Genomic DNA, 24604 nt, shown 5'->3' with positions numbered 1-24604 from the left:
GAAGATCAGTGATCGAGAATGTATCTCTCTCTTTAGGAATCTACTTCACATCCTTATTTACTCCCTCAACTATATACCTATGTGAGATATTACCTCTCAGTTTCTAGCATCCCTTGACTCTCCAAACCTATTAAAAGTAGGGTAGCTTAAGAAGTGGCAGGCTGCTTTAATGGCAATTCGCCCTGTTTCTGCCTACTGCAGAGACAGTGTTCAACTGAGTCTTGGGTGACATCAGAATATATTTCCAGACTTCCTGCTGGTAGCATTCAACACAAATGATCACAGAGTCCTCCTCTTCACAGTCTCATTCAGCCACTGACATTTGCCCTAAAGGGGTGGTGGGGTGTTTTTGAGGTGCAGTGGCTAGGAAAAGGATGTCAATTGAGGGCTAGAGTGAAAACAATATCAAATACGGAACGGTTAGTGTATCCACCAAACTAGTGGTGGGCTACAGTTAAACAATTTCCTTAGTTAAAACTAAAGAGTTTTAATTTTGATGTATGGTGCGTCCCTTCGGTTTTCCAATCAAATCAAAGCCCTAATGATTGGTGTACCCCAGGGATTCTCCGCTTTGCCTCCTCTCTAAGGTTTACCTGGATCCCCTATCTCATTTTGTCTGTTGTGTTGGCCTCAAGTGCTAGTCTTGGGCTTTTGAAACTCAGATGATGGTAAGAAGAGGTAAAAACAATGATATCACTTACAGCACCCTTCATTAAAGCATGATACAATATCATTCCAGGCACAATCTAGCATGGACCCTTGTCCTTTCCCCCAAACCTTCCTAAAAGAGTGTATCCATTTGAACACTAGAAACGCTCCCCATTTCCTCAAATAAACACTGTGGTAAGCTCCTGATTCGTTCTACTTCAAACCTGCAAAATCATCCTGCCTATCCCAATGTTCCTCCCACAAGGGGACCACTATGTACGATTAAGGCCCAGATTTCTGTGGTATAAAAAATAAAAACAGAACCTACCTTGGTCTTCTTTCTTACTTGCATGCTAAACAGCCAAATGGCTGAAGCCCATCTACTACACCTCAAGATAAATGACCAAATCTACCCTGCTCAGTCCATGTGAGTTCCTGTGTATTACCCAACAAGCAAGATTCTGCTTCCTTAAATCCCAGATCAACACTAGAAACCTATCCTCTTCAGAAAACAAATCTCAGTTTTCCCCTCTAATCCTGCTCGCAAACCCCATTACTTCCATCTGTACCACCTGGTCTTCAGGAAATTTGTTAAAGAATTCAACTATCCACTAATGATACCTCCTCCATTCTTGGATATTAAACAAAAAGACCACCAGGATATTGAATGTTGTGCTATAAATGGCAATAATAATAATATAATTAGTCAAGCTGAGTGCGCCAAAGTTATTAACCAAGAGTCCCTTAAAGGAAGCACATACAACATAAGCTTTTGCCAAAACTGAAAAGGAGAAGACATATTTTAACAAAATTTTACGCTTCCAAAATATTGTAATGTTCTCTGAAAGCTGAAAAACAATGTTTTTACCTCTCCAAAGATGAGCTCTGCTCTTCCACTTTCACACCGGTGAGCCTACTTTTCTTCACTGTCTCGCTGAACTCATGTTGAGTCGTGGCAACCTCAGTTCCAATGATAACTCTGTGCACTTCTTTGAGATGGCCAAAATATACTCTCACATGACCAAATACTTTGCTGCAAAACTCACATGGGATAAGCTTTTTTAGACGACTTTCACTATGATGAAGCTTCATATGCGTGTTGAGACTTCCTGAATGGACGTATGCCTTACGACACAGTCGACAGCTGTAAGGCCGCCTGTTCATGTGAGTGTTCATATGGTCTTCAAGATGATGCTTGAATTGGAAGGTACGGTTGCAGATATGGCATTTATGCCAAGGCTTTGATACAGACTGCACACCTTTGCTGATAATGCTGGTTTCAGAGCACAGCTTATCAGTCTGCTTGTAGCTCAAGGTACTGTCCCAAATTATTCCTTGTTCTGAACAATCACGATTTGGGGTTTGCATCAAATCAGCAGGTGAATTAACTGAAGTTAAAGCTTGTACAAGAAGTACAGGTTTGGGCATAATGCTACGATACTTTTTAAAAGCTTCAGGGTTTTTGTGCTTAGACTGCGGACACCCAACTTTAATTTTCTCTCCATTATCTCCAAGTCTATTACAATTATAGATCTTTCTTTTGCTTTGCAAAACCAAAATTCCATCAGCCGTTTTTCTTTTCCTGCCTCTCCTTCTTCCCGTCCCAACTTTTTGGTGTCTCTGATTTTCCAAACGGCATTTTGTAGGTGGGCATGTTGTCTCAGAGCTGGCTTGTCTGCAGACATCCGAGAAAGGCTGCCCTCCAATGACATCTAGTGAAGAAAGGTTTGAGTTACCAAGGAATAACAGAGCTTTCTTTGGTTCCGATTTTGACACGGGTAACGGAGGATCAATGACATCAGAGATTTCTTCAGAGTTTGAATACCCTGTGCTTTTCATTCGAGAATATGACAAAATAGGAAGTTTCCTGGTAAGTGGGAATTCAATTAACTGTACTGCACTGCCAGTATTTGATGACAAGTGGCTAACATCAGTTGCAGGATCAGTTTCGTTACTCGTTTTCTCACAACCAATAATCAAGTCTTTTGTAACTTCACTCTCAATATTTACTGAAAGGGCATTTTGCTGCAAACATTTTGCGATGACTGGTTCACATGAGATGTTCTGAGGTTCTGAAAACCCTGTTCCACTATGGGTAGCAATGTCTGTTGCATTGCCAGGTTCTGTGATAGATATTGCAGTAGTACCTTCAATAAGTGATGGAGTATCAGTGACTTCGGTCGAGACAGACTCTATGAATACAACTTTTTCAGATGCAACTTCGGTTGATGATGATTCCGAATTGTCAACAGGTGTAACAGTCATTAGCTGAACGTCTGCACATACCTTTCTTTTGCTGGTCTTGCATGATGCTCGAGCAACAGCGTAGCGAGGTGCATTCTTAGAAAACTTCTTTCTGAGAGACTGGTACCGTGGAATAGGCAATTTCAGATTGTCTGGAATAGATATGCGTGGCTGATGTCCGGATATTGGCGGAGGAACCTGTGGTAAAGGTACAAGTGAAAAGGTTCCCTCTTGACCCGCTACTTGCATTAGAGCGTAATTTTGTGTGGGCATAACAATAGGTTTAGGGCTCATCATTGAAATGGGATTACACTGAACATCAGGCAAAGAAGATGGGTGGGAAGTCAGCAAACTTGAAGGTATAGATGCAGGTGCCATTTTCGGAGCAATATTTCTAAAGTGACTTTTATTTGTTGAATTGTTTCTATTATATACTTTCACAGCCAAGGGCCTCTGTTCATCTGTGTGAAAAACAGAAATGTCAAATTTTAAACAAAGCCAACACCACAAACTAAATGATGACACAAAGAAAACCAAAGGGAATTACTTAGATGCCATTAACATTCACCAAATATGACACTCTAATAATGAAAGTGTTTCACTGTGGCAACAACAACAGCATAGGATTGGAAATATTTGAAAGCAATAATGACAAAAGGTGCCATGTCGGTCCAATGGGCGTGCTACAAACAACCATTAAATAAATATTGGAAAACGTCCGATGACACAAATCTGAATTGGCACAGGGTTTCAGCACTACCCTTTGAAGGATAGCAACACCAGAGAGCCCACTGGATTAAAGCGGTTATTCGCAGGGTACGAAATTACATGAGTCTGGTTAACGTGATAGCAAAAGCTATTATGAGCACCTTTTGGCTCATAACATACCTATGGTTATGTTAACCATGTGATTGGAAACATATATAAAAGGAGCATTAGGTCATATTTGGCATAATTTACTTACGGTAATCATATTTCTGACGATTGTATCTGCTTAGATGCACATGCTTTGCATAGGTCAACATCTAGTGATAGTTGCGGAATATTGCAAATGAGGTTTTGGAAGTTCGAAAATGGACGTCGACAGGGCGCGTTTGTAACTATAGTTAGCGTGACGTCGACTGTACCCATGATCTCTCACGCATTGAGGTCCCTCAGATTAGACGTGAGGAAGTGTAAGGTGGTAGCGTGGAGTGTAGGTTAGAGATCATAAGGTGTAAAAGATATATGCTTTCTCAAGAACTTTCAACTCCAAGAGGGGAGGAAGGGTGGGCACATGTGACTAAGCCGATACCAGCATCAGAAATATGATTACCGTAAGTTAACGTATGCTTTCCGAGGCTTGTGGATCAGCTTAGAATGACATGCTTTGCATGGATTAGCGAGCAGTACTTGGAGAAGGAGGTAGGTTGTTTAAGGTAGCGGTTCAAACAGATGTTTTAAAACTGTTTGACCCACCTGTGTATCACACTTGGAATGTGTGTATAGACAGTAATGTTGGGTGAAAGCGTGAACTGAACTCAAAGTGGCAGCTTTGCAAATGGCATCAAAGGGCACATTTGTTATGAAAGCTAAAGTTGCGCCTGTGCCTCGAGTCGAGTGTGCTCCAGGCTTCAATGGCAACATTCTCTTAGCAAGAGAATATCAAAGTTGGATGCAGTTGACAATCCATTTTGAAATTGCTAATTTTCTCTTCCTGTGGCTATGTATACAAAAAATGGTCTATTTTTCTGATAGGTGTAGAATCTCTCTTCTATCTCTCCCTCTACTTGTGGTGTTCCCCAGAGGTCTAACCTCTCTCCCTGGCTCCCCACTAACTGCCACCTCTTGCCCACTGCATTGCTACTTTCTGCTCCAATTTTCTATGTGATGCGGATGACACTCAGCACTCTTTCAGGCTCCCCTCAGCCACCTCTGCTCCTTCTCTCATACAAGACTGTCTGGCCGCAATTCAGGAATGGTGTGCCGCCAATGATATCTGCCTTAATGCCACTAAGACAGAGATCCTCCTTATAGGGACATCCGCTCCCTCCGTTCCTCTCTCTCTCTCTGGCTGCCCACTCTGGGCCCTCATTCCGCACCTTCCTGTGAGGCAAAGAACCCTGGTGTCATCTTCGACTCCACCCTCTCCTTCTCTCCTCACATCTCTGACGTCTCTAAGAAGTCAAACTATCAGCTGCACCTCCTCAGAGGTATTCTTCCTTTTTTCACTTTCCCCGAGAAGCTCACTGTCTCCAGAGCTCTGGTCCTCTCTAGGCCAGACTATTGCAACAGCCTCTTTCTAAATCCTCCTGCCTCTACTCTTCGACCTTTACAATGTATCCAGAACAGGACTACGAGACTGGTCATTGGCCTCAAGCCCAGGGATCACATTTCTAAAGCTCTGAAATCTCTCCACTAGCCCGCCGTGGCTACAAGGATCAACTTCAAGACCCTCTGCATCACCCACAAGGCTTTCTGGGGTCTGGGACCAATATACCTCCAACTTTCTCTTCCAAAACATCTTCCTTCTCGAGCTTTCTGCTCATCCACCTCCAACTCTCTGAGGGTTAGATGCTTCTCCAAGCAGAGAGTTGGGGGCAGATCCATCTCCTCGGCTGGGGCCTACCTCTAGAACAGCCTCCCTGCCTCTCAAAATTGAGCAGGACCACCTCCGGTTCCGGAAGCAACGCAAGACCTTCCTTTTTGCTTGCGCTTTCTCCCTTCCTCACCCCTGCTGATGCACCCAACTACTCTGGTCACCCTCTTAACTCGGGCTCATGTCCAGTTGCCTTCGCACTGCCTCCGGGCTCCCTAGCGCTTCAGGGTCTGTATCTGCGACAGTCCCTTCTCTCTGCACTTATGAGGCACCCGCTGGCTGTACTTGTGAGTTAACTACCCTTCCCCCTTACCCTCCCCCTGGGCACTTCTCCCCTTTCCTCTTCCCCGCATATCATTTTGTAGATAGTGCATGACAGTTCTTCGTACATTCTGTGTATGAAGGCTCTTTTCAGCTGCGTTTGTGGGGTGTTGGAAGAACACAGGAAGCTCTATGGACTGGTTCACATGATATTTAGATATACAAGTTGGTGAAAACTGTAAGTGAGTGCATATAACTATCTTGTCCTTGTGGATACAACAAAGAGGTTTTGTACTGATAGAGATTGCAGTTCACTGACCCTTCTGATAGATGTAATAGCTATCAGAAAAGCTGTCTTACATGTGAGATGTTTAAGACTGGCTTTGTGCATAAGCTCGAAGGGGTCACTCATAGCCTTGTAAGTACAATGTTTAAGTCCCAGTCGGGAGTAGGATTAGAAGTTGGAGTGTAGAATTTCTTAACACCTGCCAAGAAGGCTCTTAACTACTGGCACTTTCCACCACAAGACTTTGCTCTGTGAAGTAGTGCATGCTGAGAGAGCAGCTAGGTGTACTTTCAGTGAGTTAAAGACTAAGCCTGAGTCTAATAGATACAGTATATAGTGAACTATATTTGATGGGGAGCATTCAATTTGATTGAGTGAACGTGTTTGCACCATAACACAAAACGCTTCCATTTGTTAAAATAGCAATGCTGTGTGTTAGGATTGTGTGCCTCTAAGGATTTCCATGCATCTTTGGTCTAGATTCAGGTGACCAAATTCTAGGACCTCAGTAGCCAGGATGCTAAGATCAATGTCTGAGGGCAGGGGCAGAGTGTCGTCCCTTGATCCTGTGTTAACAAGTTGGCTGGACACATCATGGAAGGACACAGGAACATCATCTACAGGTGTGAGAACGAGGTTTGTTGTGCCCACATTGGAGCTACAAGGAAGTGTCACTTGTTCCCGATGTAGATTGTGGACTATCTTGTTGAAAAGAGGTGTTGGGGGAAAGGCGTAGGCAAATCTCCCTGACCAATTCATTAGTGGTGCGTTCCCTTTGGAACCTTCCTGTGGAAACATGGACGCGTAATCTAGGCATGGTGCGTTCTCCTGAGTAGCGAATAGGTCTATCTCTGTGAACCCCCAGTTTGAAAAGACGTGTAGTATGTCTGTGTTTAGTTGCTACTCGTGTTCTGAGGGTAGAACCACACTTCTGCTTAGTATGTCTGCTAGTGAATGGAGTTCTCCTGGAACATGTTGTGCTAGGAGAAACCTGCTGTGTTTTAGAGCCCACAGCCAGAATTTTTGGGCTTGTTTGGACAGCCCTGGAGAATGTGTGAGATGAGGACTTTCTTGTGTACCGAGTCATGAATGGTTGAAGTGCATTGAAGACTGCTAGTAGTTCCAGAAGGTTGATATGCTTCTTGGTTAATTTCTGTGTCCACAGCCCGTGCACAGTTTGTTGGAGAAAATGAGCTCCCCACCCTGTTAGGGACACGTCTGTTATGCGAGTGGCTTCAATTGCTGGTGTGTTGAAAGGTTTTCCCTTTAATGGATTGTCTTTGGACCACCATTGTAGCGATATAAATAGATGTTGCAAAACCACCACTAGATCGTTCCACATCCCGCTTTCCTGGGACCATTGTTTCACTAACCAGTCTTGCCATTGGATGCATGTGCAATCAGGCGTGGGGCACTGGATACATACAGGAAGCCATCATTCCTAGAGGGTGCGTTGCTTTTTGCACCGTTACTTGATGACTGGCTACATAATGGGGTGTTTGATACATCATGTTTTGGACCCTCTTGTTGGAGGGGAAGACTATTCCGTTGTTTGTCTTGATTAGAGCCCCCTAGGAATTGTTTTACTAGATTGTTCATTGGGCATTTTGTAGGCACCTTTGAGGTGTGTCTCTTGTTATTTGCCAGTCGTCCAAGTAAGGGTACACTGCAATGGACTCAGTTCGTAAGTGGGCAGCTACTACTGCTAGGTCCTTTGTGAATACCCTGGGGGCTTAGGCTATGCCGAATGGTAGCTCTTTGAATTTGTAGTGCTCGTCCCCCACTTTGAATCGGAGTACACTGGCAACATTGAAATATGAAAGTATGCATCTTTCATGTCTAATGTTGCCATGTAATCCCTTTGTTTTAGTAGGGGGCTTACATCCTATAACGTAGTCATCCTGAATTTTTGAGGCTTGACATGTGTTTGCAGGGCGCAGGTCCAGCACTGGCCGCATTTTTGGATCTTTCTTTGGAACAAGGAGGTACACTGAATAAATACCTTGATCCTCAGATGGAGATGGCAGCAGCTCTGTTAACCCTTGTCTAGAAGTGTTTTGATTATTTGTATTAGTATATGAAAATGTTCTGGAGACATTTTCCCCGCACATGGTGGATGGTGGCATGGTGATTGGAGAAACTCTATGGAGTGTGATCTTCCCAAGGTTGCGAGGACCCAGCGATCTGTAGATATTCCCTCCGATTGCTGGGTAAAAGGTTTGATGATGCCCCCGACCAGGATGCATCGGAGGGAGGCTTCAACCCTGCTTCGCCCTTTTCCTTTGCAAAACCCCCTCTGCTGGCAGGACTGACAGGAGGTTGAATGAGACTGTGGACTGTAAAATGACAAGCCTGATCCTGGCTGACTGGACTTACAGAAGCCTGGGGTACGAAAGGTGAGTCATGTTAAAAGTTCCTCTTTGGATGTATGGTTTGTTTGTAATTTTTCCAAGTGTTTTGATGGTCTCGTGCTGTTTTTTTGGCTGTCTCTAGTTGTTCATCAACAGCTTTTCCAAAAAGGACAGCATCCTCAATAGGCATATTGAATAAAGCTGCCTGAGTTTCGAGTTTAAACCGTGAGTCACAGAGCCATGAGTGTTTCTTAAGGAGTGTAACCTCTGCAATGGCCCTTCCTTGGGTGTCTGCTGAGTCCAGAACGTTTTTAAGGATGCTCTGTGCAATTTGCTTGCTTTCTTTAGCAAATGTGATCTTGCTGGTTCTGGCACAGAGTCTAGCGTCTTAAGAACCTCATCCCATTGGGTGTTATTATAGCTTGCGATCAAAGTAGTGTTTGCAATTCGGCCTATATATGCGTCTGAGGTTGTAATGTGCTTTCCCAGGGTGTAAAGGTGTTTGCACTCCTTGTTTGGTGTTGCCGCTGAGGTAGAGAGAACACCAGCTCTCTTTCTGGTGGTAGTGACCACAAGGGAGTCTGGTTTGACATGGCCCTTTATATATAGGGGGGTCAGATGGCGATGGTTTGAAGACCTTCTCCACTCTAGGATTCACTAGTCATGTGACGGACGGCGTGGAAAGAGGATAAATCCTCCTTTTAATTGATTGTAGCAAGGGGATAGCCTGGCTGACAATCAAATTTTCATTGAAAATCTCAACAAAATCAGGGCTGTCCGGACTGCCTCTTCGGTCTGTATGTGAACGTGTTGAGCAGCCTTTTTAAGCAGATCAGCATCTGCAATGTTTAGGGCATCAATGACGGTGGCATCTTGAGTCATCCTGGTCACCATACCCGATGCCCTGGTCTGCCTGGTCAGGATGAGTGTCTTCAAGTTGAGAGCGCAGACAGAAGTAAAGGTGGGCGATGGTATATGCCGTGGTTGTTGAGACTCAAGTGCTTGTGCCTCTTCGAGGTATAAGGTTTTTTGCCAAATGGGATATTTATTCATGAAGACTACAAAGGATGAAACCGTGTCCATTTTATGTGTTTATTTATTGGATATTTGTATACTATACAACAAATAGTGTTTCAATGCACCACAAGACAAAAAGGGGGTGGGGTGGGGACAAGAGAGGAAGATACCAATAACGGTCATACTAGCCCTTGTGACATTGGGATCGTGGAAGCGCAGTAACAAGAAGTGTGAGGGGGTTAGGGGGTCAGAGTGCAGTTTGTGTGAAATGCGAAACGCTATGATGGGAAGCAGAGTGCAAGTGAAAGGGGGTGAGGGGGCGGGAAGAGGACCACAGGGCTAGGAGAGTGATAAGGGGAGGCCAAGAGGGCAAGTGCAAGCGATTGCATGGGGTGCAGGGGTGAGGTCCACATACTAAGTGTGAGGAAGGGGGAACTTGGCGGGGGTTGCCTGGTGCCCTGTAGAACATGGAGGGAAACCGGGCAGCCAGTCACTGCGGTAGACGGGGGCGTAAGTAGGGGAAGGGAGAAGGAAGGAGGAAGAGAAAAGGATGGTCTTGAGGAGCTTCTGGAACTTAAGTAGATCCGGCTCAAGCCTGAGAGGGGCAGGCAGACCATGCCAGAGGGAGGCTCCTGCCGAGAGGGATCTACCTCCCACTCTCTGCTTAGAGAAGCATCAGATTTGCAAGGAGTTGGAACTAGATGACTGAAGGGCTCTAGCAGGGAGGTATTTAGGGGGAGAAAGTAGGATGTGGCAGGGTCCCAGGCCCCAGTAAGTCATGTGGGTGATTCTGAGAGTCTAGCAGTAACCGGGAGCCAGTTGAGAGATTTCAAACCAATGGAGAGTGTTCAAACCAATCGGGTACCTGTAATTCCTTATTAAATGCTCTTGTCTATTTGCACTGGTGGCATATTGCCCTGTGAAGTATCAACTTATTTTGCTTAGATAATAAAAGCATATCATTTGTTTACTGCATCTGTGAGGTGTCTGGTCGGAAAAGTGTGGTTGCTCCCAGGAATTTAGCTCTGTGTCGTGGACCATACTCTTCAATCTCACTGCCCAACATAATCGCTACAAAATAGGAGCTGCACAATTACAGAGCATACACCAACAGGGAGTTCAGTCACAATGCCCTCCAAAGGCCTTTTATCATTCTTCTCTTACGTGGATCTAGACTTAGAGGGTGATAGATTGCACAAGACATCCTGGTGTTAATAATGTTTTGCTTGCCACATATCAAATAATTTCAGCCCTCTGTCAGTAAAGTATTACAACATAGTTGGCCATGTACGTAAAGCTCAGGCATCTAAAGCAAACTACCAAAACTGTTCAGAGCAATGGTGTGCATGCAGTCACCTCAAATGAGAAAGACTTAAAGCTATCTGTAGAAGAATAGTGAAATAATGTGCATCACTATATTAGGAGGAATATACCAGTTGTACGTTTAGGGTTTAAGGGTGCCCTCCAAAATCTAGGCAAACAGGCAATCCTTAACACACAAAATGGTTGCTGGGGTCGATCAGTCAAAGCCAACTCTGGCAATAGTTGGAGGGCAATATGAAAGACCAGAACATACGGAAACAGAAAATGTTGAATAGAAAAATATGCAGACGCAATGTGTACATTGGCTTTACATCTCATGTGCAAGGTTCCAGTAAGATAGTCTTGTGCAGGAAGCTTTGATCAGCATTCCATAGGGCTTGGTACCAACTGCCACAGTCAAGGACCCTTTGTTAAAAACAAGCCAAAGATTCTAGATATGCTTCAGGACCTCTAGGGCACCATTATAAGGACAAGCCAGGAGGGAGAAACCACACTGTTGGACATTCTCTTGAATTTGTGATTGCAGGCGGTCAAGGTTGGGTCCTCTTAGCTTAGAGGCTGATGGCAGTGGTTTTCATGTTCCAGTGGACACGTGAATGGTTCAATGCAGAGGAGAAAAATCGTCCAGGAAGGACTGCTGTGAAGACAATGGTAAGTATGCAGTGTTGAAGTTGGTGTATGGCGCAGCCATTCAATTTATTGAAGTTGCAGCTATGTGATGCAGAAGGTGTCCAGTGGAGGCAGTTAACAAAGGATATCAACTCTTTGCTGGCATTACAGTTGGGGTTGAATTGTAGCTTTGTCATTGTACTTCAGATAACACCCATAGGCCTCTGGCTTGGTCTGTTGCTGGTGTGCTTGGCACGGTGCTCTCACCTTCTTGTGTTGCAGACAGCTCAGCAATGCTTCCTAGGTTACACTAGTCCTTTGAGAACTTGAAATTGGCTCGATCAATAGAAGAACTCCCCAGTGCCAGGTTCCATATGGTTGTTAGAAGTCATCTCTACAAATACCAGGCAGATATTCTACATTAAAACTGCTATGGAAAGAGAGCAAGGACGAGTACAGCTTTCTCGTGAATCCCTTTTGTAATCTTAGGTGCATTTATACAGCCCTCTCAAGATTTGACAAGTTTATGAGGCAGCTTATCAGGTTAAATTGGACATTTCCATTTGAGTGAATGAGCTCTTTAATGAGAGGGTTGTATTATTTCAAACACTTGGTGGAAATCAACCACGCAGGGATGTCCCAATCAACTTTGCAAGCTTCTTGTGGGCCCCCACGTTTGGATTTACGTTTGTAGCCCAGACACCAGAGAGCATTCACACACAGATCATACCAGGACCTGACAATTGATGTGCTAGCCTTTCTTGGCAGGAAGTTGCAATCACAAAGATAGCAAAATCTGCATCCGACTCGTTCTCTTTCAGGAACAATATATGGCCGTTGGATTCGGTACCAGATTTACAAAGGGTACCCTGTATGAACAGCATGCAGGTGTACAGTGGGACATACCCCTCTAGATTCAAAAAGAGTGATTGCCACACAGCCAGCTGTGCGAGAAAACTTGTAGAGCAAAATAACATGGCTCTTTCGAGGAAACCGGGACTTTAAGGAGTTCAGGTCCCTCACAGGACACAATCAGAAATGTTTACCCTGATGAGGCCTTAGTTGAGGGCAATGACAGAAAAGTAGAGAAAAACAGCCATATAAAAAAAGGAAAATCAGAATTACTTAGGGCCTCGCACCAGAGCACTAGACTGACTTCTGGTTTGGCACCATCAGATTGATGAGATGTGGAAGTAAGACACATTTACTTAAGAGGGCAGAACACTAACTGGGTATCTCTTCAACTTCAGCCCGTCCATCGTCGGCCCAAACGCCAGCAGACATCGTAGCTCAACGGGGAAGCATAAGGGTTCAAATTGGTGTTCAATATTCTGTGTCCTTCATGATGGAGAGTTTTGGTTTTAACTAATTGTATTATATACAATGTTGTCCTCATGCTCACATTCCATGCATTTAAATGTAATCTTTTTACACACCATGTAATTCTGACTGAACCCTTGTTTTCTCACCTTGGCTATGCTCCTTCTCTTTGTTGTACACCTTTATAGTTGGGTCTCCTTGTCCCCTGTATTTCCAGCCTTCTGGTTGTCAGTAATTTATTTCCTATAATGGGAATACTGTTGAGGCTAATGTTAATTAATGCGACTCATGATTTACTGCACCTCTTTAAATTGCATGAATTGACAAAAATTGACAAAATGAATCATGCTATGACCTTATGACTTAATAGAACGTCACATTTTTTGATTTCTTAACATGCATGAATCAGATTATGCTCTTGAGCAGTACAGACGTGCGATTTAATGCAATAAAATGTGTGGCTTTAATAAAATAAAAAAGAGAAGTGTTGTGCTATCCTAAAGCGATAATCCATATTTTATTAAGCTATGAGAAGGGTCATTTTTGTCAATACCCAATTATCTATTCACTTATCAGTGTCAAGTGGAAAATCACTTAATGAAGTGCAGAACTGTGATTGTTCTATATACAGCAAATGAATTGTGAATACAATTTGCTCACTATTACCTAGCAAGTTCCAGCTATAGGAAAACAATCAGAAAATATCAACCACTTAACAACACCTACCAATTTGTGTAGGGGTTTTCTCAATTTATTATATTTTAGATGTCCCCCTGTATTTGTATATGTTCCTTTTATTGACATAGGCATCTTTTACATTCTCCTCCCCCAAAACAACCTCCTGTTTCCATTTGTGCCCCTACTGCTGCTCCAAACTAAGCCCCTATAGTGAGTCACGGATTGGCCATTCACTAAGCCACCAGAAGAGTTTCTGGTATGAGGACATTTGACAATATTACACTGGCATTAAACATTGGTTGACAGACATTGCTCATCTCTCCCGGCTTCTTCCCAGTATTTTGCTTCTAACAGCCGTTGCTTCATTCAAGCTGTCCTTATGTGGGGATTCAATGTCACTTCCTCGTTGCGAGGCTCCTCCACTGCTCGTACGATTTCCGATGTCCGACAGCACCGTGGCTGGCCTTCTCTGGTCCGTTTCTTAGAAGGAACGTGGAGCGTTCTGCGGGTTAATCTGCCACGCTGGGGGACGCTTGCTTCTTCTGGTCACTCCTCTGTAGCCCTGTAGAGTACCTTCCTCTCTGGCTCCAGTGCTGATTCAGTCTTGATCTTTCACCCAGTGAGGGTGTGGGTCGATCTCACATTCTCTCTGCAGAAGTGTCCTCACTTCTGCAGAGAACGTGAGATCGACCCACACCTAGTGTCCGAAAAGGGTCAGAAACCCCAGCCATTTGTGTAGGTCAGAAACCCCAGCCATTTGTGTAGTAAGTTGCAAGCTATTATATACTTTAATTCCCACATACCCAACAAAACGATTGACTACATGGTCTTGCGATAAGAAAAGATGAGATCTATTCCCGTTTAGGGTTTGCCTGTGCTCTAAAGGGGATGGAGGCTCCCCAGTGGGATCCTGCTTACCATGTCCCCTAGTGGGTGTTGCAGGCTCAGCTCCCTTGTCTCAAAGAGGGTAGCTCCCTCTTGCGGAGAGGGGGCAAACTCTCTGAATTCGTCACAGAAGACAATAGCCAATGAAGAGAAAGCATATGCTTAGCAAGATTCCAATAACACATGGATGTCACCACCCTAACAAAAATTACCTTGAGTAATGTAGTGAAGGGAATCTTAATTCAATTAAAGAAACACAAGCAGGCATTATGCTTTTCTTGCTTTACTTTCAACTATTAGCAGTACAACAAATCAACAAGCTTAAAACAAAAAAACTGCTCACACACTACAGCTGCCATGGATATGTGCTTTTCCCTAGGTACATTTTGTTGTCCTTCCCGTTTTTCCTTGCCCAAATAGGCCATCCCCTTACTGTGCATCCACGAGTCACAGCTCAAAAACCTGTATATATATCATTGTGCTCTGAACCCACCCCCTTCTTGCTCTGTAATCAGAACCCCAATAAGACAGTGGAAGAAATTAATCCAAAACTTCGAACAGCTGAACTTCCAGCATTGCAACTAGGATTGTACTGAGTAGTGAATTTACTATTCGACCGAATAAGTATTCGTCCCAAGCCGAATAGTGAGCCGAAGTCATTTTCTTAAACCCCTTTTGCAATAATATGGGGTCCGGGAGGGTAAGGCCTGGCGACTCCTCCCCACCCCAAATTGTTGCAAGGGGGCAGAGGGTGGGGGAGGGCAGTGGGCCTTGCCCTGGTAGCAGAACATAATGATTTGTATTTTAAAACTCTGCAACAGAGGTTGCAGGGCCTAGCCCCAGCTGCATTTAAAAAAAAAATAATTACCAGGCAAATCCCCCCCTCTACAACCAGCAACAATTGCAGGGGTCACTGATCTCGCCCTAGCAGCTGCACTTTCTATTTTTTTTTTTTAAACTAGCATGGTGCCTGGTGATGCTTTCACTCCAGCAACAATTAAAAGGGGGTTGGGGGAGGGTGTTGTTGCTACTTTCTTTATAAAAATCAAATGCAGCAACGGTGTCCGGTTAAAGTTGAGAATTCAAAAGGTTCGAATGCAATAGGATCGAGTACATTTACTCGAAAACAAAAAGGTTCTAATTTCCTTTTTTAATTATATTTATTTTTTTGAGTTTTCGTTTTGGTAAAAAAAAGTGGTTTTTACCACAAAAACGTGGGTTGGGGGGGGGGTCCCCCCCAAAAAAAAAAAACATTTTGAACCTTTTGTTTTCGGGCAAATGTACTCGAACCTATTGTATTTCGAACCTTTTGATTCGAAACTTTAACCTATAACCGCAGCAACTAGGGCAAAACAGCCAGACCCCAGCGATCCCCTAGCAACAGGTTCAGGGTAAAAAGGGGCTTACCTTGCGGCCACATGGCTGGGGCAGGATCCAGCAGCCAATAAGGAAAACCATTATTTGGTTGCTGTAACCCGTCCTTGCTTTCTACCATTGGCCATCTCTCTCAAACACAGACATGCATGTGTCAGGAGGATAGCTCAGGAAGCAAGACGATGAGGAGCAACACAGGTTCAATCCCCGGGTCTGCGCTTAGAAACCTCTCAGTATTAAGCACATTAATAGCCAATTACAATTGGTGGTCATGGTAATCATGGAAAGTGTACCAGACTTACGGCTTCGAGTGAGCACTCTACCAGGTAATCGGGCGAAGCCGAATAGTTGGATTTTGACCATATTTCGACCTATTACTCACTCGAAAGCTGAAATTCGGTACACCTACACCCCAAATTGCAACACGCGATTCTCCCAGCCTTGCTCTCCCCCATATTTATCAACTCTCCTGCTCATTACCTGTGAAGATAAACAGCCGAGATTAGCGTGGGTACTGAAATCCCAGTTTGATCATGTATAATGTCATTATATCGGTTCCATGTGATAATATCGCTGCAAAAATGTCCCCATACAAACATTTTGCCATATTTTTGCGGCAATATTCCCCCATGGAACCTGTGGGGGACACCCCCGCAACCCCCATATATTTTAAAAGGGAGCGGGGGACACCCCCACAACCCCCCCATCCATTTACCCCATAAATTATCCTCACCAAAAATATCGCCTATGGCCGTTCCCGACGACCATATGTACGGCGATATTTTTGGTGGCGATAATATTACCCGATACCATTATATCTAAGCTTCATGATATATTCATGATCGAATGACCTTCCTCGTATGAGTGGGATAATGCTTGCCTCTGTGTCTGAAATAGAAACAAGATTCTGTGATAGTCTGGGTAATTTTTCTTCTCTGTTAAGACGGGAGGTGAGCATTATGCAGTTTGAAAACTGGCTACTGCAGCTGCTAAATTAGACACAGATTTAAAGCAAGGTGGAAAAAAGAAGAATCACTGAACCAATCACCTGCTTTCAACATATCCTCCAAGTTCACCTCTAAAGAGAAAGCATTAGAAGCCACAACTTCTCCTGTAGAATGGGCTTCGAATGCTACCACATCGATGCCCGCTTGCACCATGACCCATCTCACCCATCCAGCTAACCTAATGATGAAGCAGGTCCATACAGAAAATCAGTAACTGCTGCACACACTGCTGCACCAGATTTTGGCCACTGGGAACAAATGTTAGGAGATTTTGAATTACACAATTGTAAAGTCTAACCCTTTGGGTCAAAAATCCTTTTCCTTTATAATCCAGAGCTCTAACAGTAGAGACCCTGATGCATCAAATCAAGCATAGCAATATTGCCAGCTTCCCAAGTAGTGCCATCTGACGCAACTCCTCATAACGTGGCCGTTGCTTCAGTAAATCCCAAACTACGTTAATATCCCACAGGGACGTCTATTTAGCAGCTGGCCATTTAGCAACCGTAATCCCTTTCAACAACTTATACAAACTGCCCAATACTCACCAAGACTCAATTTCAAATAGATTGGGAGCCTCTAAAATACCTCAACGATATACCCCTACCATCCTATATGCCTTACCTTCTAAAAAGGTTCAACGCCATATCTAAAAAGGTGCAGAAACTGGACAGCATCTATATCACTGCACCCTACTGCCTGAGCTGCTTGGCTACTACTAATTGTAGCCAGTGGTCATGAAGCTCCAGGGACCCTTAAAGCTGCCTCTATAAGCCCTGTTGTCTTTCACCAGTTCGCAAAATCCTCCAAGCCTGGATCCTGAGGGACCTTTACTGAAGAAACCCAGACACATTCATCAACATCGCCCTCGTGTTGCTCAGAATCCGTCCGAAATCTATTGAAATTTCAAGAACTACTTGATACCGTACTTGCCCTGTCCACCATCCAACAGCAACCGCCATGCCTATCAGCACTTGGCTCAACTTTGCCAACATGCTCACTATCGTCACCAACAGGGGAACTGCATAAACCGGCCCGTACCCCAGAACTGCAAAAATGCACCCATCACAGCCGAGCATGAATTGTTTCTCCAACTGAAGTGTGTCAGCAGTTAATTTATTATAGACACAACAACATAAATGATCAGGGGACACAAGATCCTAAATGGAGCAGAATGCAGTCAGACCTGCAGGAGCTGGAATTCATGCAGTATCTTGAAAACTGCAAGAGATATTTTGGTAAATGTATGGCTTCTTCAAAGCGGGAACCCCGTGTCTAATGCCAACTAGTATATAGTTCCACCATGCAATTCTGGGCAAGTAACCAACATTTTAATTAAAACTGAAATGTATTTAAATAAATTAAAGGTGGTGCCCAAGCTTTATGCAGGGGGAAGTCACCACAATATTAAACAAAGGCAGCTTGTCTACAAAGATGAAAATAGTCTGCCTGAGTCAATCTCACATTTTCTCACATACAAATATCCATTTATATATCAAATCACTATTAACTTTAATTATGAATACCAATAGGCATTCTAGTCATAATTCTGCCACTTGTTGGCCGGTGTGTTCAAATTCCTTACATTCAAAATATTTCCAAATTACATAAAGTTACATTCATAAATGATAGAAATAACTTTGATGTAATTGCAAGGTTGTGGGTTTCTAGCTTGTGCATGCAATTGAATATGGGCTATTCTGCATTGTATGCAAGTCTTGCAGGTTTGGGTTAAGGAAGCAGTGCTATCAATTTAGAATGCAGAGGCTATTTTGATTGACCAATTGGGGGAATTGCTTGATAATTGTATTAAACAAATATAAGTGCCCCTCCCCTCTTACCTTACTGATACGATAGGATATTTTATTTATATCGCGCTCATACACATACTGAGAACCAGTGTACAGTTTCAAGAATGCAGGGTATATGGGATTTACATTTGTATAATTTTATGGGAGTAAAAATTAGACCATTAAAAATCTCAACTCCCATTCCTTATTGAATAGCTGTGGCCTTCACAGAAAACCCATTATTAAGCAGATCTTCATTAGGCTATGGTACAGATGTCTTCATATCACAGCTTAATAAACTATTTCTGTGAAAACATCTTGGGTACAAATTAATGAGACTATCATTTTCCAAGAGCTGCAGAGCGATGTTACAGAGGTGCTAGTTGTTTCACTGTGCACTCAGTTTAACATTTATTTTGTGTTGGATTGAAATTATATCTCACTCGATTTGAAATACAGCAAAGAAACACTGTATATTTCCTATTTAAGGAATGTCTTTTGATATCACCCAAACCACGCCCCATCTTGGATTGAACCTGAAAAATAAAAATGGTGGCTAGAGAGCAGATATTTCTTTTGGGAATAATCCTTCTCGCGTTGGATTAGTCGTTAAAAGTGCAGTGCCAGCAGACACCCTCAGGGGTTCTCAGTGAAGTCTCAGACAGAAGGCCCCTCTTGGTCTGCTTCCAGGAAGCTAGAACTGCCCCTGACATACTTCCCTACATCATTAATCCATCCATCAAATAGAAACAGGTGGTGTTCCTTCCTGCAGCTTTTTCCAAGTCCGAATTCTATTGCCTCTGTGCACCCACTTTTTAAAATGTCAAACATTCCCATGTTTATATCAGGATTATGTCACACTATTTGATCGTTCCATTCTTACCATTGGGATGCCTCATAGTCAAACTCCTATATAATACACACCACCAATCTTTATTGGATGATTAGTATGTCTATATTTATGACCAGAGAAAAAGTGGGGGACAATCTGCTCTTAACACTTGGAAAGCTAATTTGATTGTATGCAATTCACAGTAGGATGCCACCTTAATAAAATACAGATATCTGCATTCCCAGGTATCTGTATATAGCACATGTATTCATAATACTATGCATTTTAATCATGTAAACAATTTGTAATTAACTTACTGAATGAGTCTATGGTGTCATAGTTAAGAGGATACTCTTAGCTTTGAAACACACCCAATCCCAAATTTGCCACTTATATGATTTCAGAGCTATGAGCCAAATCCATTTCTATATATAATGTCATATTTGAGTGATGCACTGCATTTGCCCTATGAACAACATCTTGTGCTACGGCACATGACCCATGGAAACCTTTCTATGTAATGGGCTCGCTGAAGGATAGATTTGAAATGAGATGACAGCCCTGATTTGTTCTCCTGCATTAGCTTAACAGTTTGCAGGCTTCATTGCTTTTGAAACTCAATTATGAAATAAACAGGTTCAGACTAACAAATGCTAATCTCTTCGAGGACCATGGGTTTGATTTTAATTGAAAAAAAATGTAGTGTTATTTTTCTAACATTCTCCTCTCCCGAAGAGCGTCCAAAAGGTAGAAAGGGGGGCTGCACTGAGGTGAAACAAACACAAAAGAACCACTGCTTTTCAACATATTTACACAATGATATATTCTATAAACATTTACAATATTTTTGTAAATGTTCTACAATAATCGAACAGTTGTTGCAGAATGGAAACAATTACAGTGATGGTCATTTTGGCTCCTTTTTCAGATACAGCAGGAAAACATTTGGGACCTTGGTATTTTCGGATGTAGAGTTCCAGTGAGGCAGGCATAGTTCTCCATGAATGCAGAGTGTTTTTACGTTGGAGCTTTTCAGCATTTCCTGCTGTCAATTTAAAGTTTGTCAAGCTCAGTCTTGAGCTTGAATAAGAAATATACACCAGGCCCAATACTGTTCATGAGACGTTTATTTGTGGCACTATCCATACTATGTGTTGAGACTATGTGTTGAGTGCGCTCCGCAGGTGCACCCTTATTCATAACAGTGGTAGAAATAAGACATAGGTGAAGAAGGAACAATTCAGGCATTCTCACTTCGAGTTCAGGGAGCCTTAATTTGGCTTTGATTCTCCCTCAAACCGCTCACCCCCTTCACAGTATTGCTGTATCTAGGGGGAAAAGACTGAGGAGCAGGGGTGGGTCCATAAAGGATAAAATAACTTGTTTCCAGATATTGATACAATGTTTCTCTATGATAGAACATCAACTACTAGTTCATCTTTCTGCATGGTCTTGACTGTCATTCTAGACAGTCAACACTGTGGTTTCGATTCATTCTCCGCTGCTTTCAGGTAAGGAATCTTCAGATCCTGAACCTCCTCTCTCTTTGGGGAGCAGAGTTTACACCCTTCGTTCTGGTCCCTCTCCCGTTTTCCGCCTTCATTCGGCAGGCTGGAAGTTATCTAGATTAGTTACTATAATTTATTTTAGATTTATATAAAGGAGGAACAATGCACTTTTGATCACAAAAGAACGTACACTAGATAAGAAATCAGATTTGGCAGGAAAGAGTGAGCTTCTTACAATGGGATGAGTTTGATGGACATTCGGACCAGGCTGTGCATGGGAGTTAAAGAACAGTCACTGGGGACAATATACAACCAACATTGGACATTTTTAAATGCAGCTAGGCAGTATAACCAGCTGTGCTCATGATGTAACCATGATACGTTAAGTGTTAGAGTGGAGGCAGAGGAAGTGAGGGATAGAGGCAGGTTAGAGGCGAAGGAAAAATGTTAGCTAGCAGGCAGATGAAAACTAGTTTAAGAGGGTAGGTCGGAGGCATGGAGGTAGGCTTTTTTTAGTTTGGTTTTGTACAAATTCATGTGGAGTGTTTCTAAAACGTCTGGGGGAAGACAATTCCATGCAAGTGGAGCAAGAAGAGAGAAAGAGTGGAAGCAATCGGAAACGCAGGGAGGGCAAGGAGGCACAAGGGTAGTCTAAGAAGCAGAGTAGAGATTACGAGAAAGCTTGTAGAGCTGGATAGAGGAGTATAAATACAGTGGTGCCTTACGGTAGATAAATTTGAGAACCAGGAGAAGAAATTTTAATCTGGCCAGTTTTGCATAGTCAGCCATCCAGCCTGGTGATGGTACAAGGAAGTAGGTGTGAAGTGAGGGAGTTCAACGAGTCGTAGTAGCAAAGTTAATGATCTTGTTAAGAGGACAAAGCATAACTGGGGAGATCAAAGAGGATGCTGGCACAGTAGTCCAGTTTAGAAGATGAGAGTGGTTAAGTGAGGCTTGGCGGTGCTGAAATGGAGGTGCCCAATTTTCCTAATATTTAAGAGATTGAGGCGAGCTGCTGTTCCAGATTAGGAGATGAAAGTAGAGAAGGTGTGAGAAGGATAAGAGGCTGTTGAGGTTGCGAGCTGAAGAAGAGTAGGAGTGTGTCAGGTGGGAAATGGAATAGATGAGAGAGAGCTTTTGACAGGGAAGACAAACATCTCCGTTTTGGTCGAGTTTAACATCAGAGAGTGCAAAGTTATCCAATATTTAATGGCAGAGACTGTTGGATATTTTGATAGAGAGAATAGAGGAGAGTTTAGGAAAAGAAAAGAAGATTTGGGTGTTGTCTGTGAAGAGCTGGCAAGAGAACCCAAAGGAGTGCCCCCAGAGCAGAGGTATAAAGTGTAAAGAGAAGCGGACCAAAGACAGAACCAGCTAGAAGAGTGAGTTGAGAGGTGTTGATTCTCCAGGAGAAAGAATTGGCAAGGTGCAAGGTAGGATTCAATCCAGGCAAGGGCTTGATCGCGAATCCCAAGACGAAAGAGTATTAAGGAGATCAGACTGGTCAAAAGTGTCAAAGGCGGCAGACCGGTCAAGGAGAATTAGGACAGAAAATAGGTTGGAGTGCTTAGCGGAGGCAATGAAGTTGGGAACAATCATGAGAACAGTGACAGGAGTGGAAACCTGCTTGTAGGGGGGTCTCAAAGGTTGTGGGTGTCTAAGAAATTGGTAAGAGGGTTGAACAACACTTTCGAGTCCTTTAGTGTAGTGAGGAAGGAGAGACACAGGGTGAAAGTTAGCCGGTAGGTTTGGGTCAGCCCCTTGCTTTTTTTAGGAGAGGGATGACCTTGAGGGAAGGCAAGAGGAGTTGAAGGACCACTAATGGGGCAATAGACTGAGGCACAAGAGTGTCTGATGGGGTACAAGAGGGGTTAGCCTTCATTATTAGAGATAGAACTTTGCCAGTATTAGTGTGACTAAAGTGGAAGATAGATGCAGAGGATGATGTAGTATAGACCGAGTATAAAATGTAGGAGGCAGTATCAGGAAGGTAAGGAGAGAGTCCCTAATTTTGAAAATGTTTGCAGCAAAGTATTCAGCTAGGTCATAAACAGCAAGAGAAGAGTTGAGTCGTTGACTTTGGAGGAGTGAGGAGTCCGTTTAGGGTGTTTAGTGGGAGTAAATGAGGGTTAGGTAAAATTCCCTTTTTGCTCTATCAAGAGTGGACTTAGAAAGTTTAGGGCAGAGAAGTAGAGTTGCAGGTCCTCATGCAAATGGGTACGCCTCAATTTGCACACCAGCCGACGCATGTCTGTGCAGAGAGGGTGCATGAATGGGCTGACCATGGTTGAGGATACCAAATCTTAGGGGTGAAAGTAAGCAATGGGATGCGAGAGAAGAATGAGTCCTAGTAGGGAATGGAAGCTAGAGAAGGCTGCTTCCAATCCCTGCTATAAGAGATGGGTAGAAAAGAAGGTTTAGTTTAACAATTCTAGAAAGTTTTTCTTTCAATAGTACACATTCATCCTTGCATCCAAACATTTGTACTCACCATTTTATGAAGATTCCTCAATCCAATTAAGATCGTTTCGGGATGACAGGTTTTCAGCTGGTTCACATGGACTCAACGTTTCTCTGCCTGCTTCCCTTTTGTATTTGGACTTTGTGGGAGTGATATTGTCTGATCTTGAAGGGCCAGCGCCAAGACGGGAGGAATTTGCACTCTGTAGATTGGTTCCTTAGGAAAGGATAAGAGATAAACTTCATTACCTACCTCATACTTGTTCTTGGAAGTCTTCAGGACAGAACAGGATTTCATATTTACTGCAACCTTCTCCAAGTTCCTTTGGGCATATGCAAAAGCATGTTGGGGATGCTTTTTCAATTTTCTACATATTCACGAGTGCTAGAGGCATTGATCAATGTCTGTTCCTGTGTTCGGTTCAACAGTTTGAGGCAGGACAAGTTCAAAAGGGGGCATCATGGGCGCAGAAGAAAGGGCAGTCCTCAGAGCCATCAGGACTAGCTGCGATCTTCAATCTGAACTGGGTCTAGAATCCACCACAAACTTCTTTATAATTCCCACTATAGTTTTATTGTATCGCTCCACCCCCCCGTTCAATGCTGGATGGAAGGGGAAATGTAACCGTTTGACACCTAAAATGTCCCACATCTTAGTCATTACCACACTGGTGAAAGGCCTACTCTTGTCCGACTAAATCCTTTGAGTGAGTCCAAAATGATAAAAGTTGTGGCTGATCAATAAAATAGCTGCAGTTTCTGCTTTGCAATTCTGAACAGGCAAGCATTCTATGCAAATGGCGAAGAGACACGTAACAGTCAACATATATGTGTTGCTATGTGCAGAACAAGTCACACAACTAAAAGTCAATCTGAAGATGAAACAATTGTAATGTCATTCCTAGCTTATGTAAAGGAGCTTGGTGGGTGGGAGAACTGGGTTGGAACTGAGCACACACACTAGACACCCTTTTAATATAGGTTTAGGTCTTAACCCGTCATCTGTGGCCAATATGCAACCTGACGTAGGATCTACCTTGTCTCAACCCGATGACCAGCAGTTGCTGCATCATGGGAACGGTTCAACATAATGCTTTGAAATAAGGTAGGTACCACCCACTGATCGCAACCAGACTGGGGTTTCATAACCAAAAGTCTATCTTGAATTTTGAAATGTTCTGAAATGTCATTAAGACTCGAAGATCTTCCTTCCCCTGATAGTCTTGTTCAGTTAAAGGAAGGTTTTCGTGATCTTCTAAATATTTGTAGAATTTTCCCAATTATTGGATCTTCTTTCCTGTCATGATCCCAGTAAGTGAGCACAGTTCACATTCAGGCATGCAGGAGAAGCAAGATACATCACATCAGTCAGCAGGTCAAAAGTGGGTACAAGCCTGGCAAACATGGCATTTGTATCATTCATTGCATATGCT

General features: G+C 43.3%; 1 protein-coding gene across 2 annotated transcripts in view; it reads right to left on the bottom strand.

Moving 5' to 3' along the window:
• ZNF438 (zinc finger protein 438) overlaps positions 1-24604 on the bottom strand; it is a 226983-nt gene that overhangs the window by 62869 nt on the left and 139510 nt on the right. The window contains exons 2-3 of one of the 2 annotated variants that reach the window (XM_069648079.1): positions 23203-23388; positions 1517-3353 (exon numbers count right to left, since the gene is read on the bottom strand). In XM_069648079.1, coding sequence (XP_069504180.1) covers positions 1517-3270 — 1754 coding nt within the window. In that variant the 5' untranslated portion in view covers positions 3271-3353; positions 23203-23388. The remainder of the gene's footprint in view (positions 1-1516; positions 3354-23202; positions 23389-24604) is intronic. The other variant, XM_069648078.1, reaches the window with a different exon arrangement.

This window comes from Ambystoma mexicanum, chromosome 2q (assembly GCF_040938575.1).
Source record: "Ambystoma mexicanum isolate Mex_15411 chromosome 2q, UKY_AmexF1_1, whole genome shotgun sequence".
Classification (NCBI taxonomy): domain Eukaryota; kingdom Metazoa; phylum Chordata; class Amphibia; order Caudata; family Ambystomatidae; genus Ambystoma; species Ambystoma mexicanum.
Note: the sequence above shows the minus strand (reverse complement) of the source record. Positions and strands in the feature narration are given on the sequence as shown.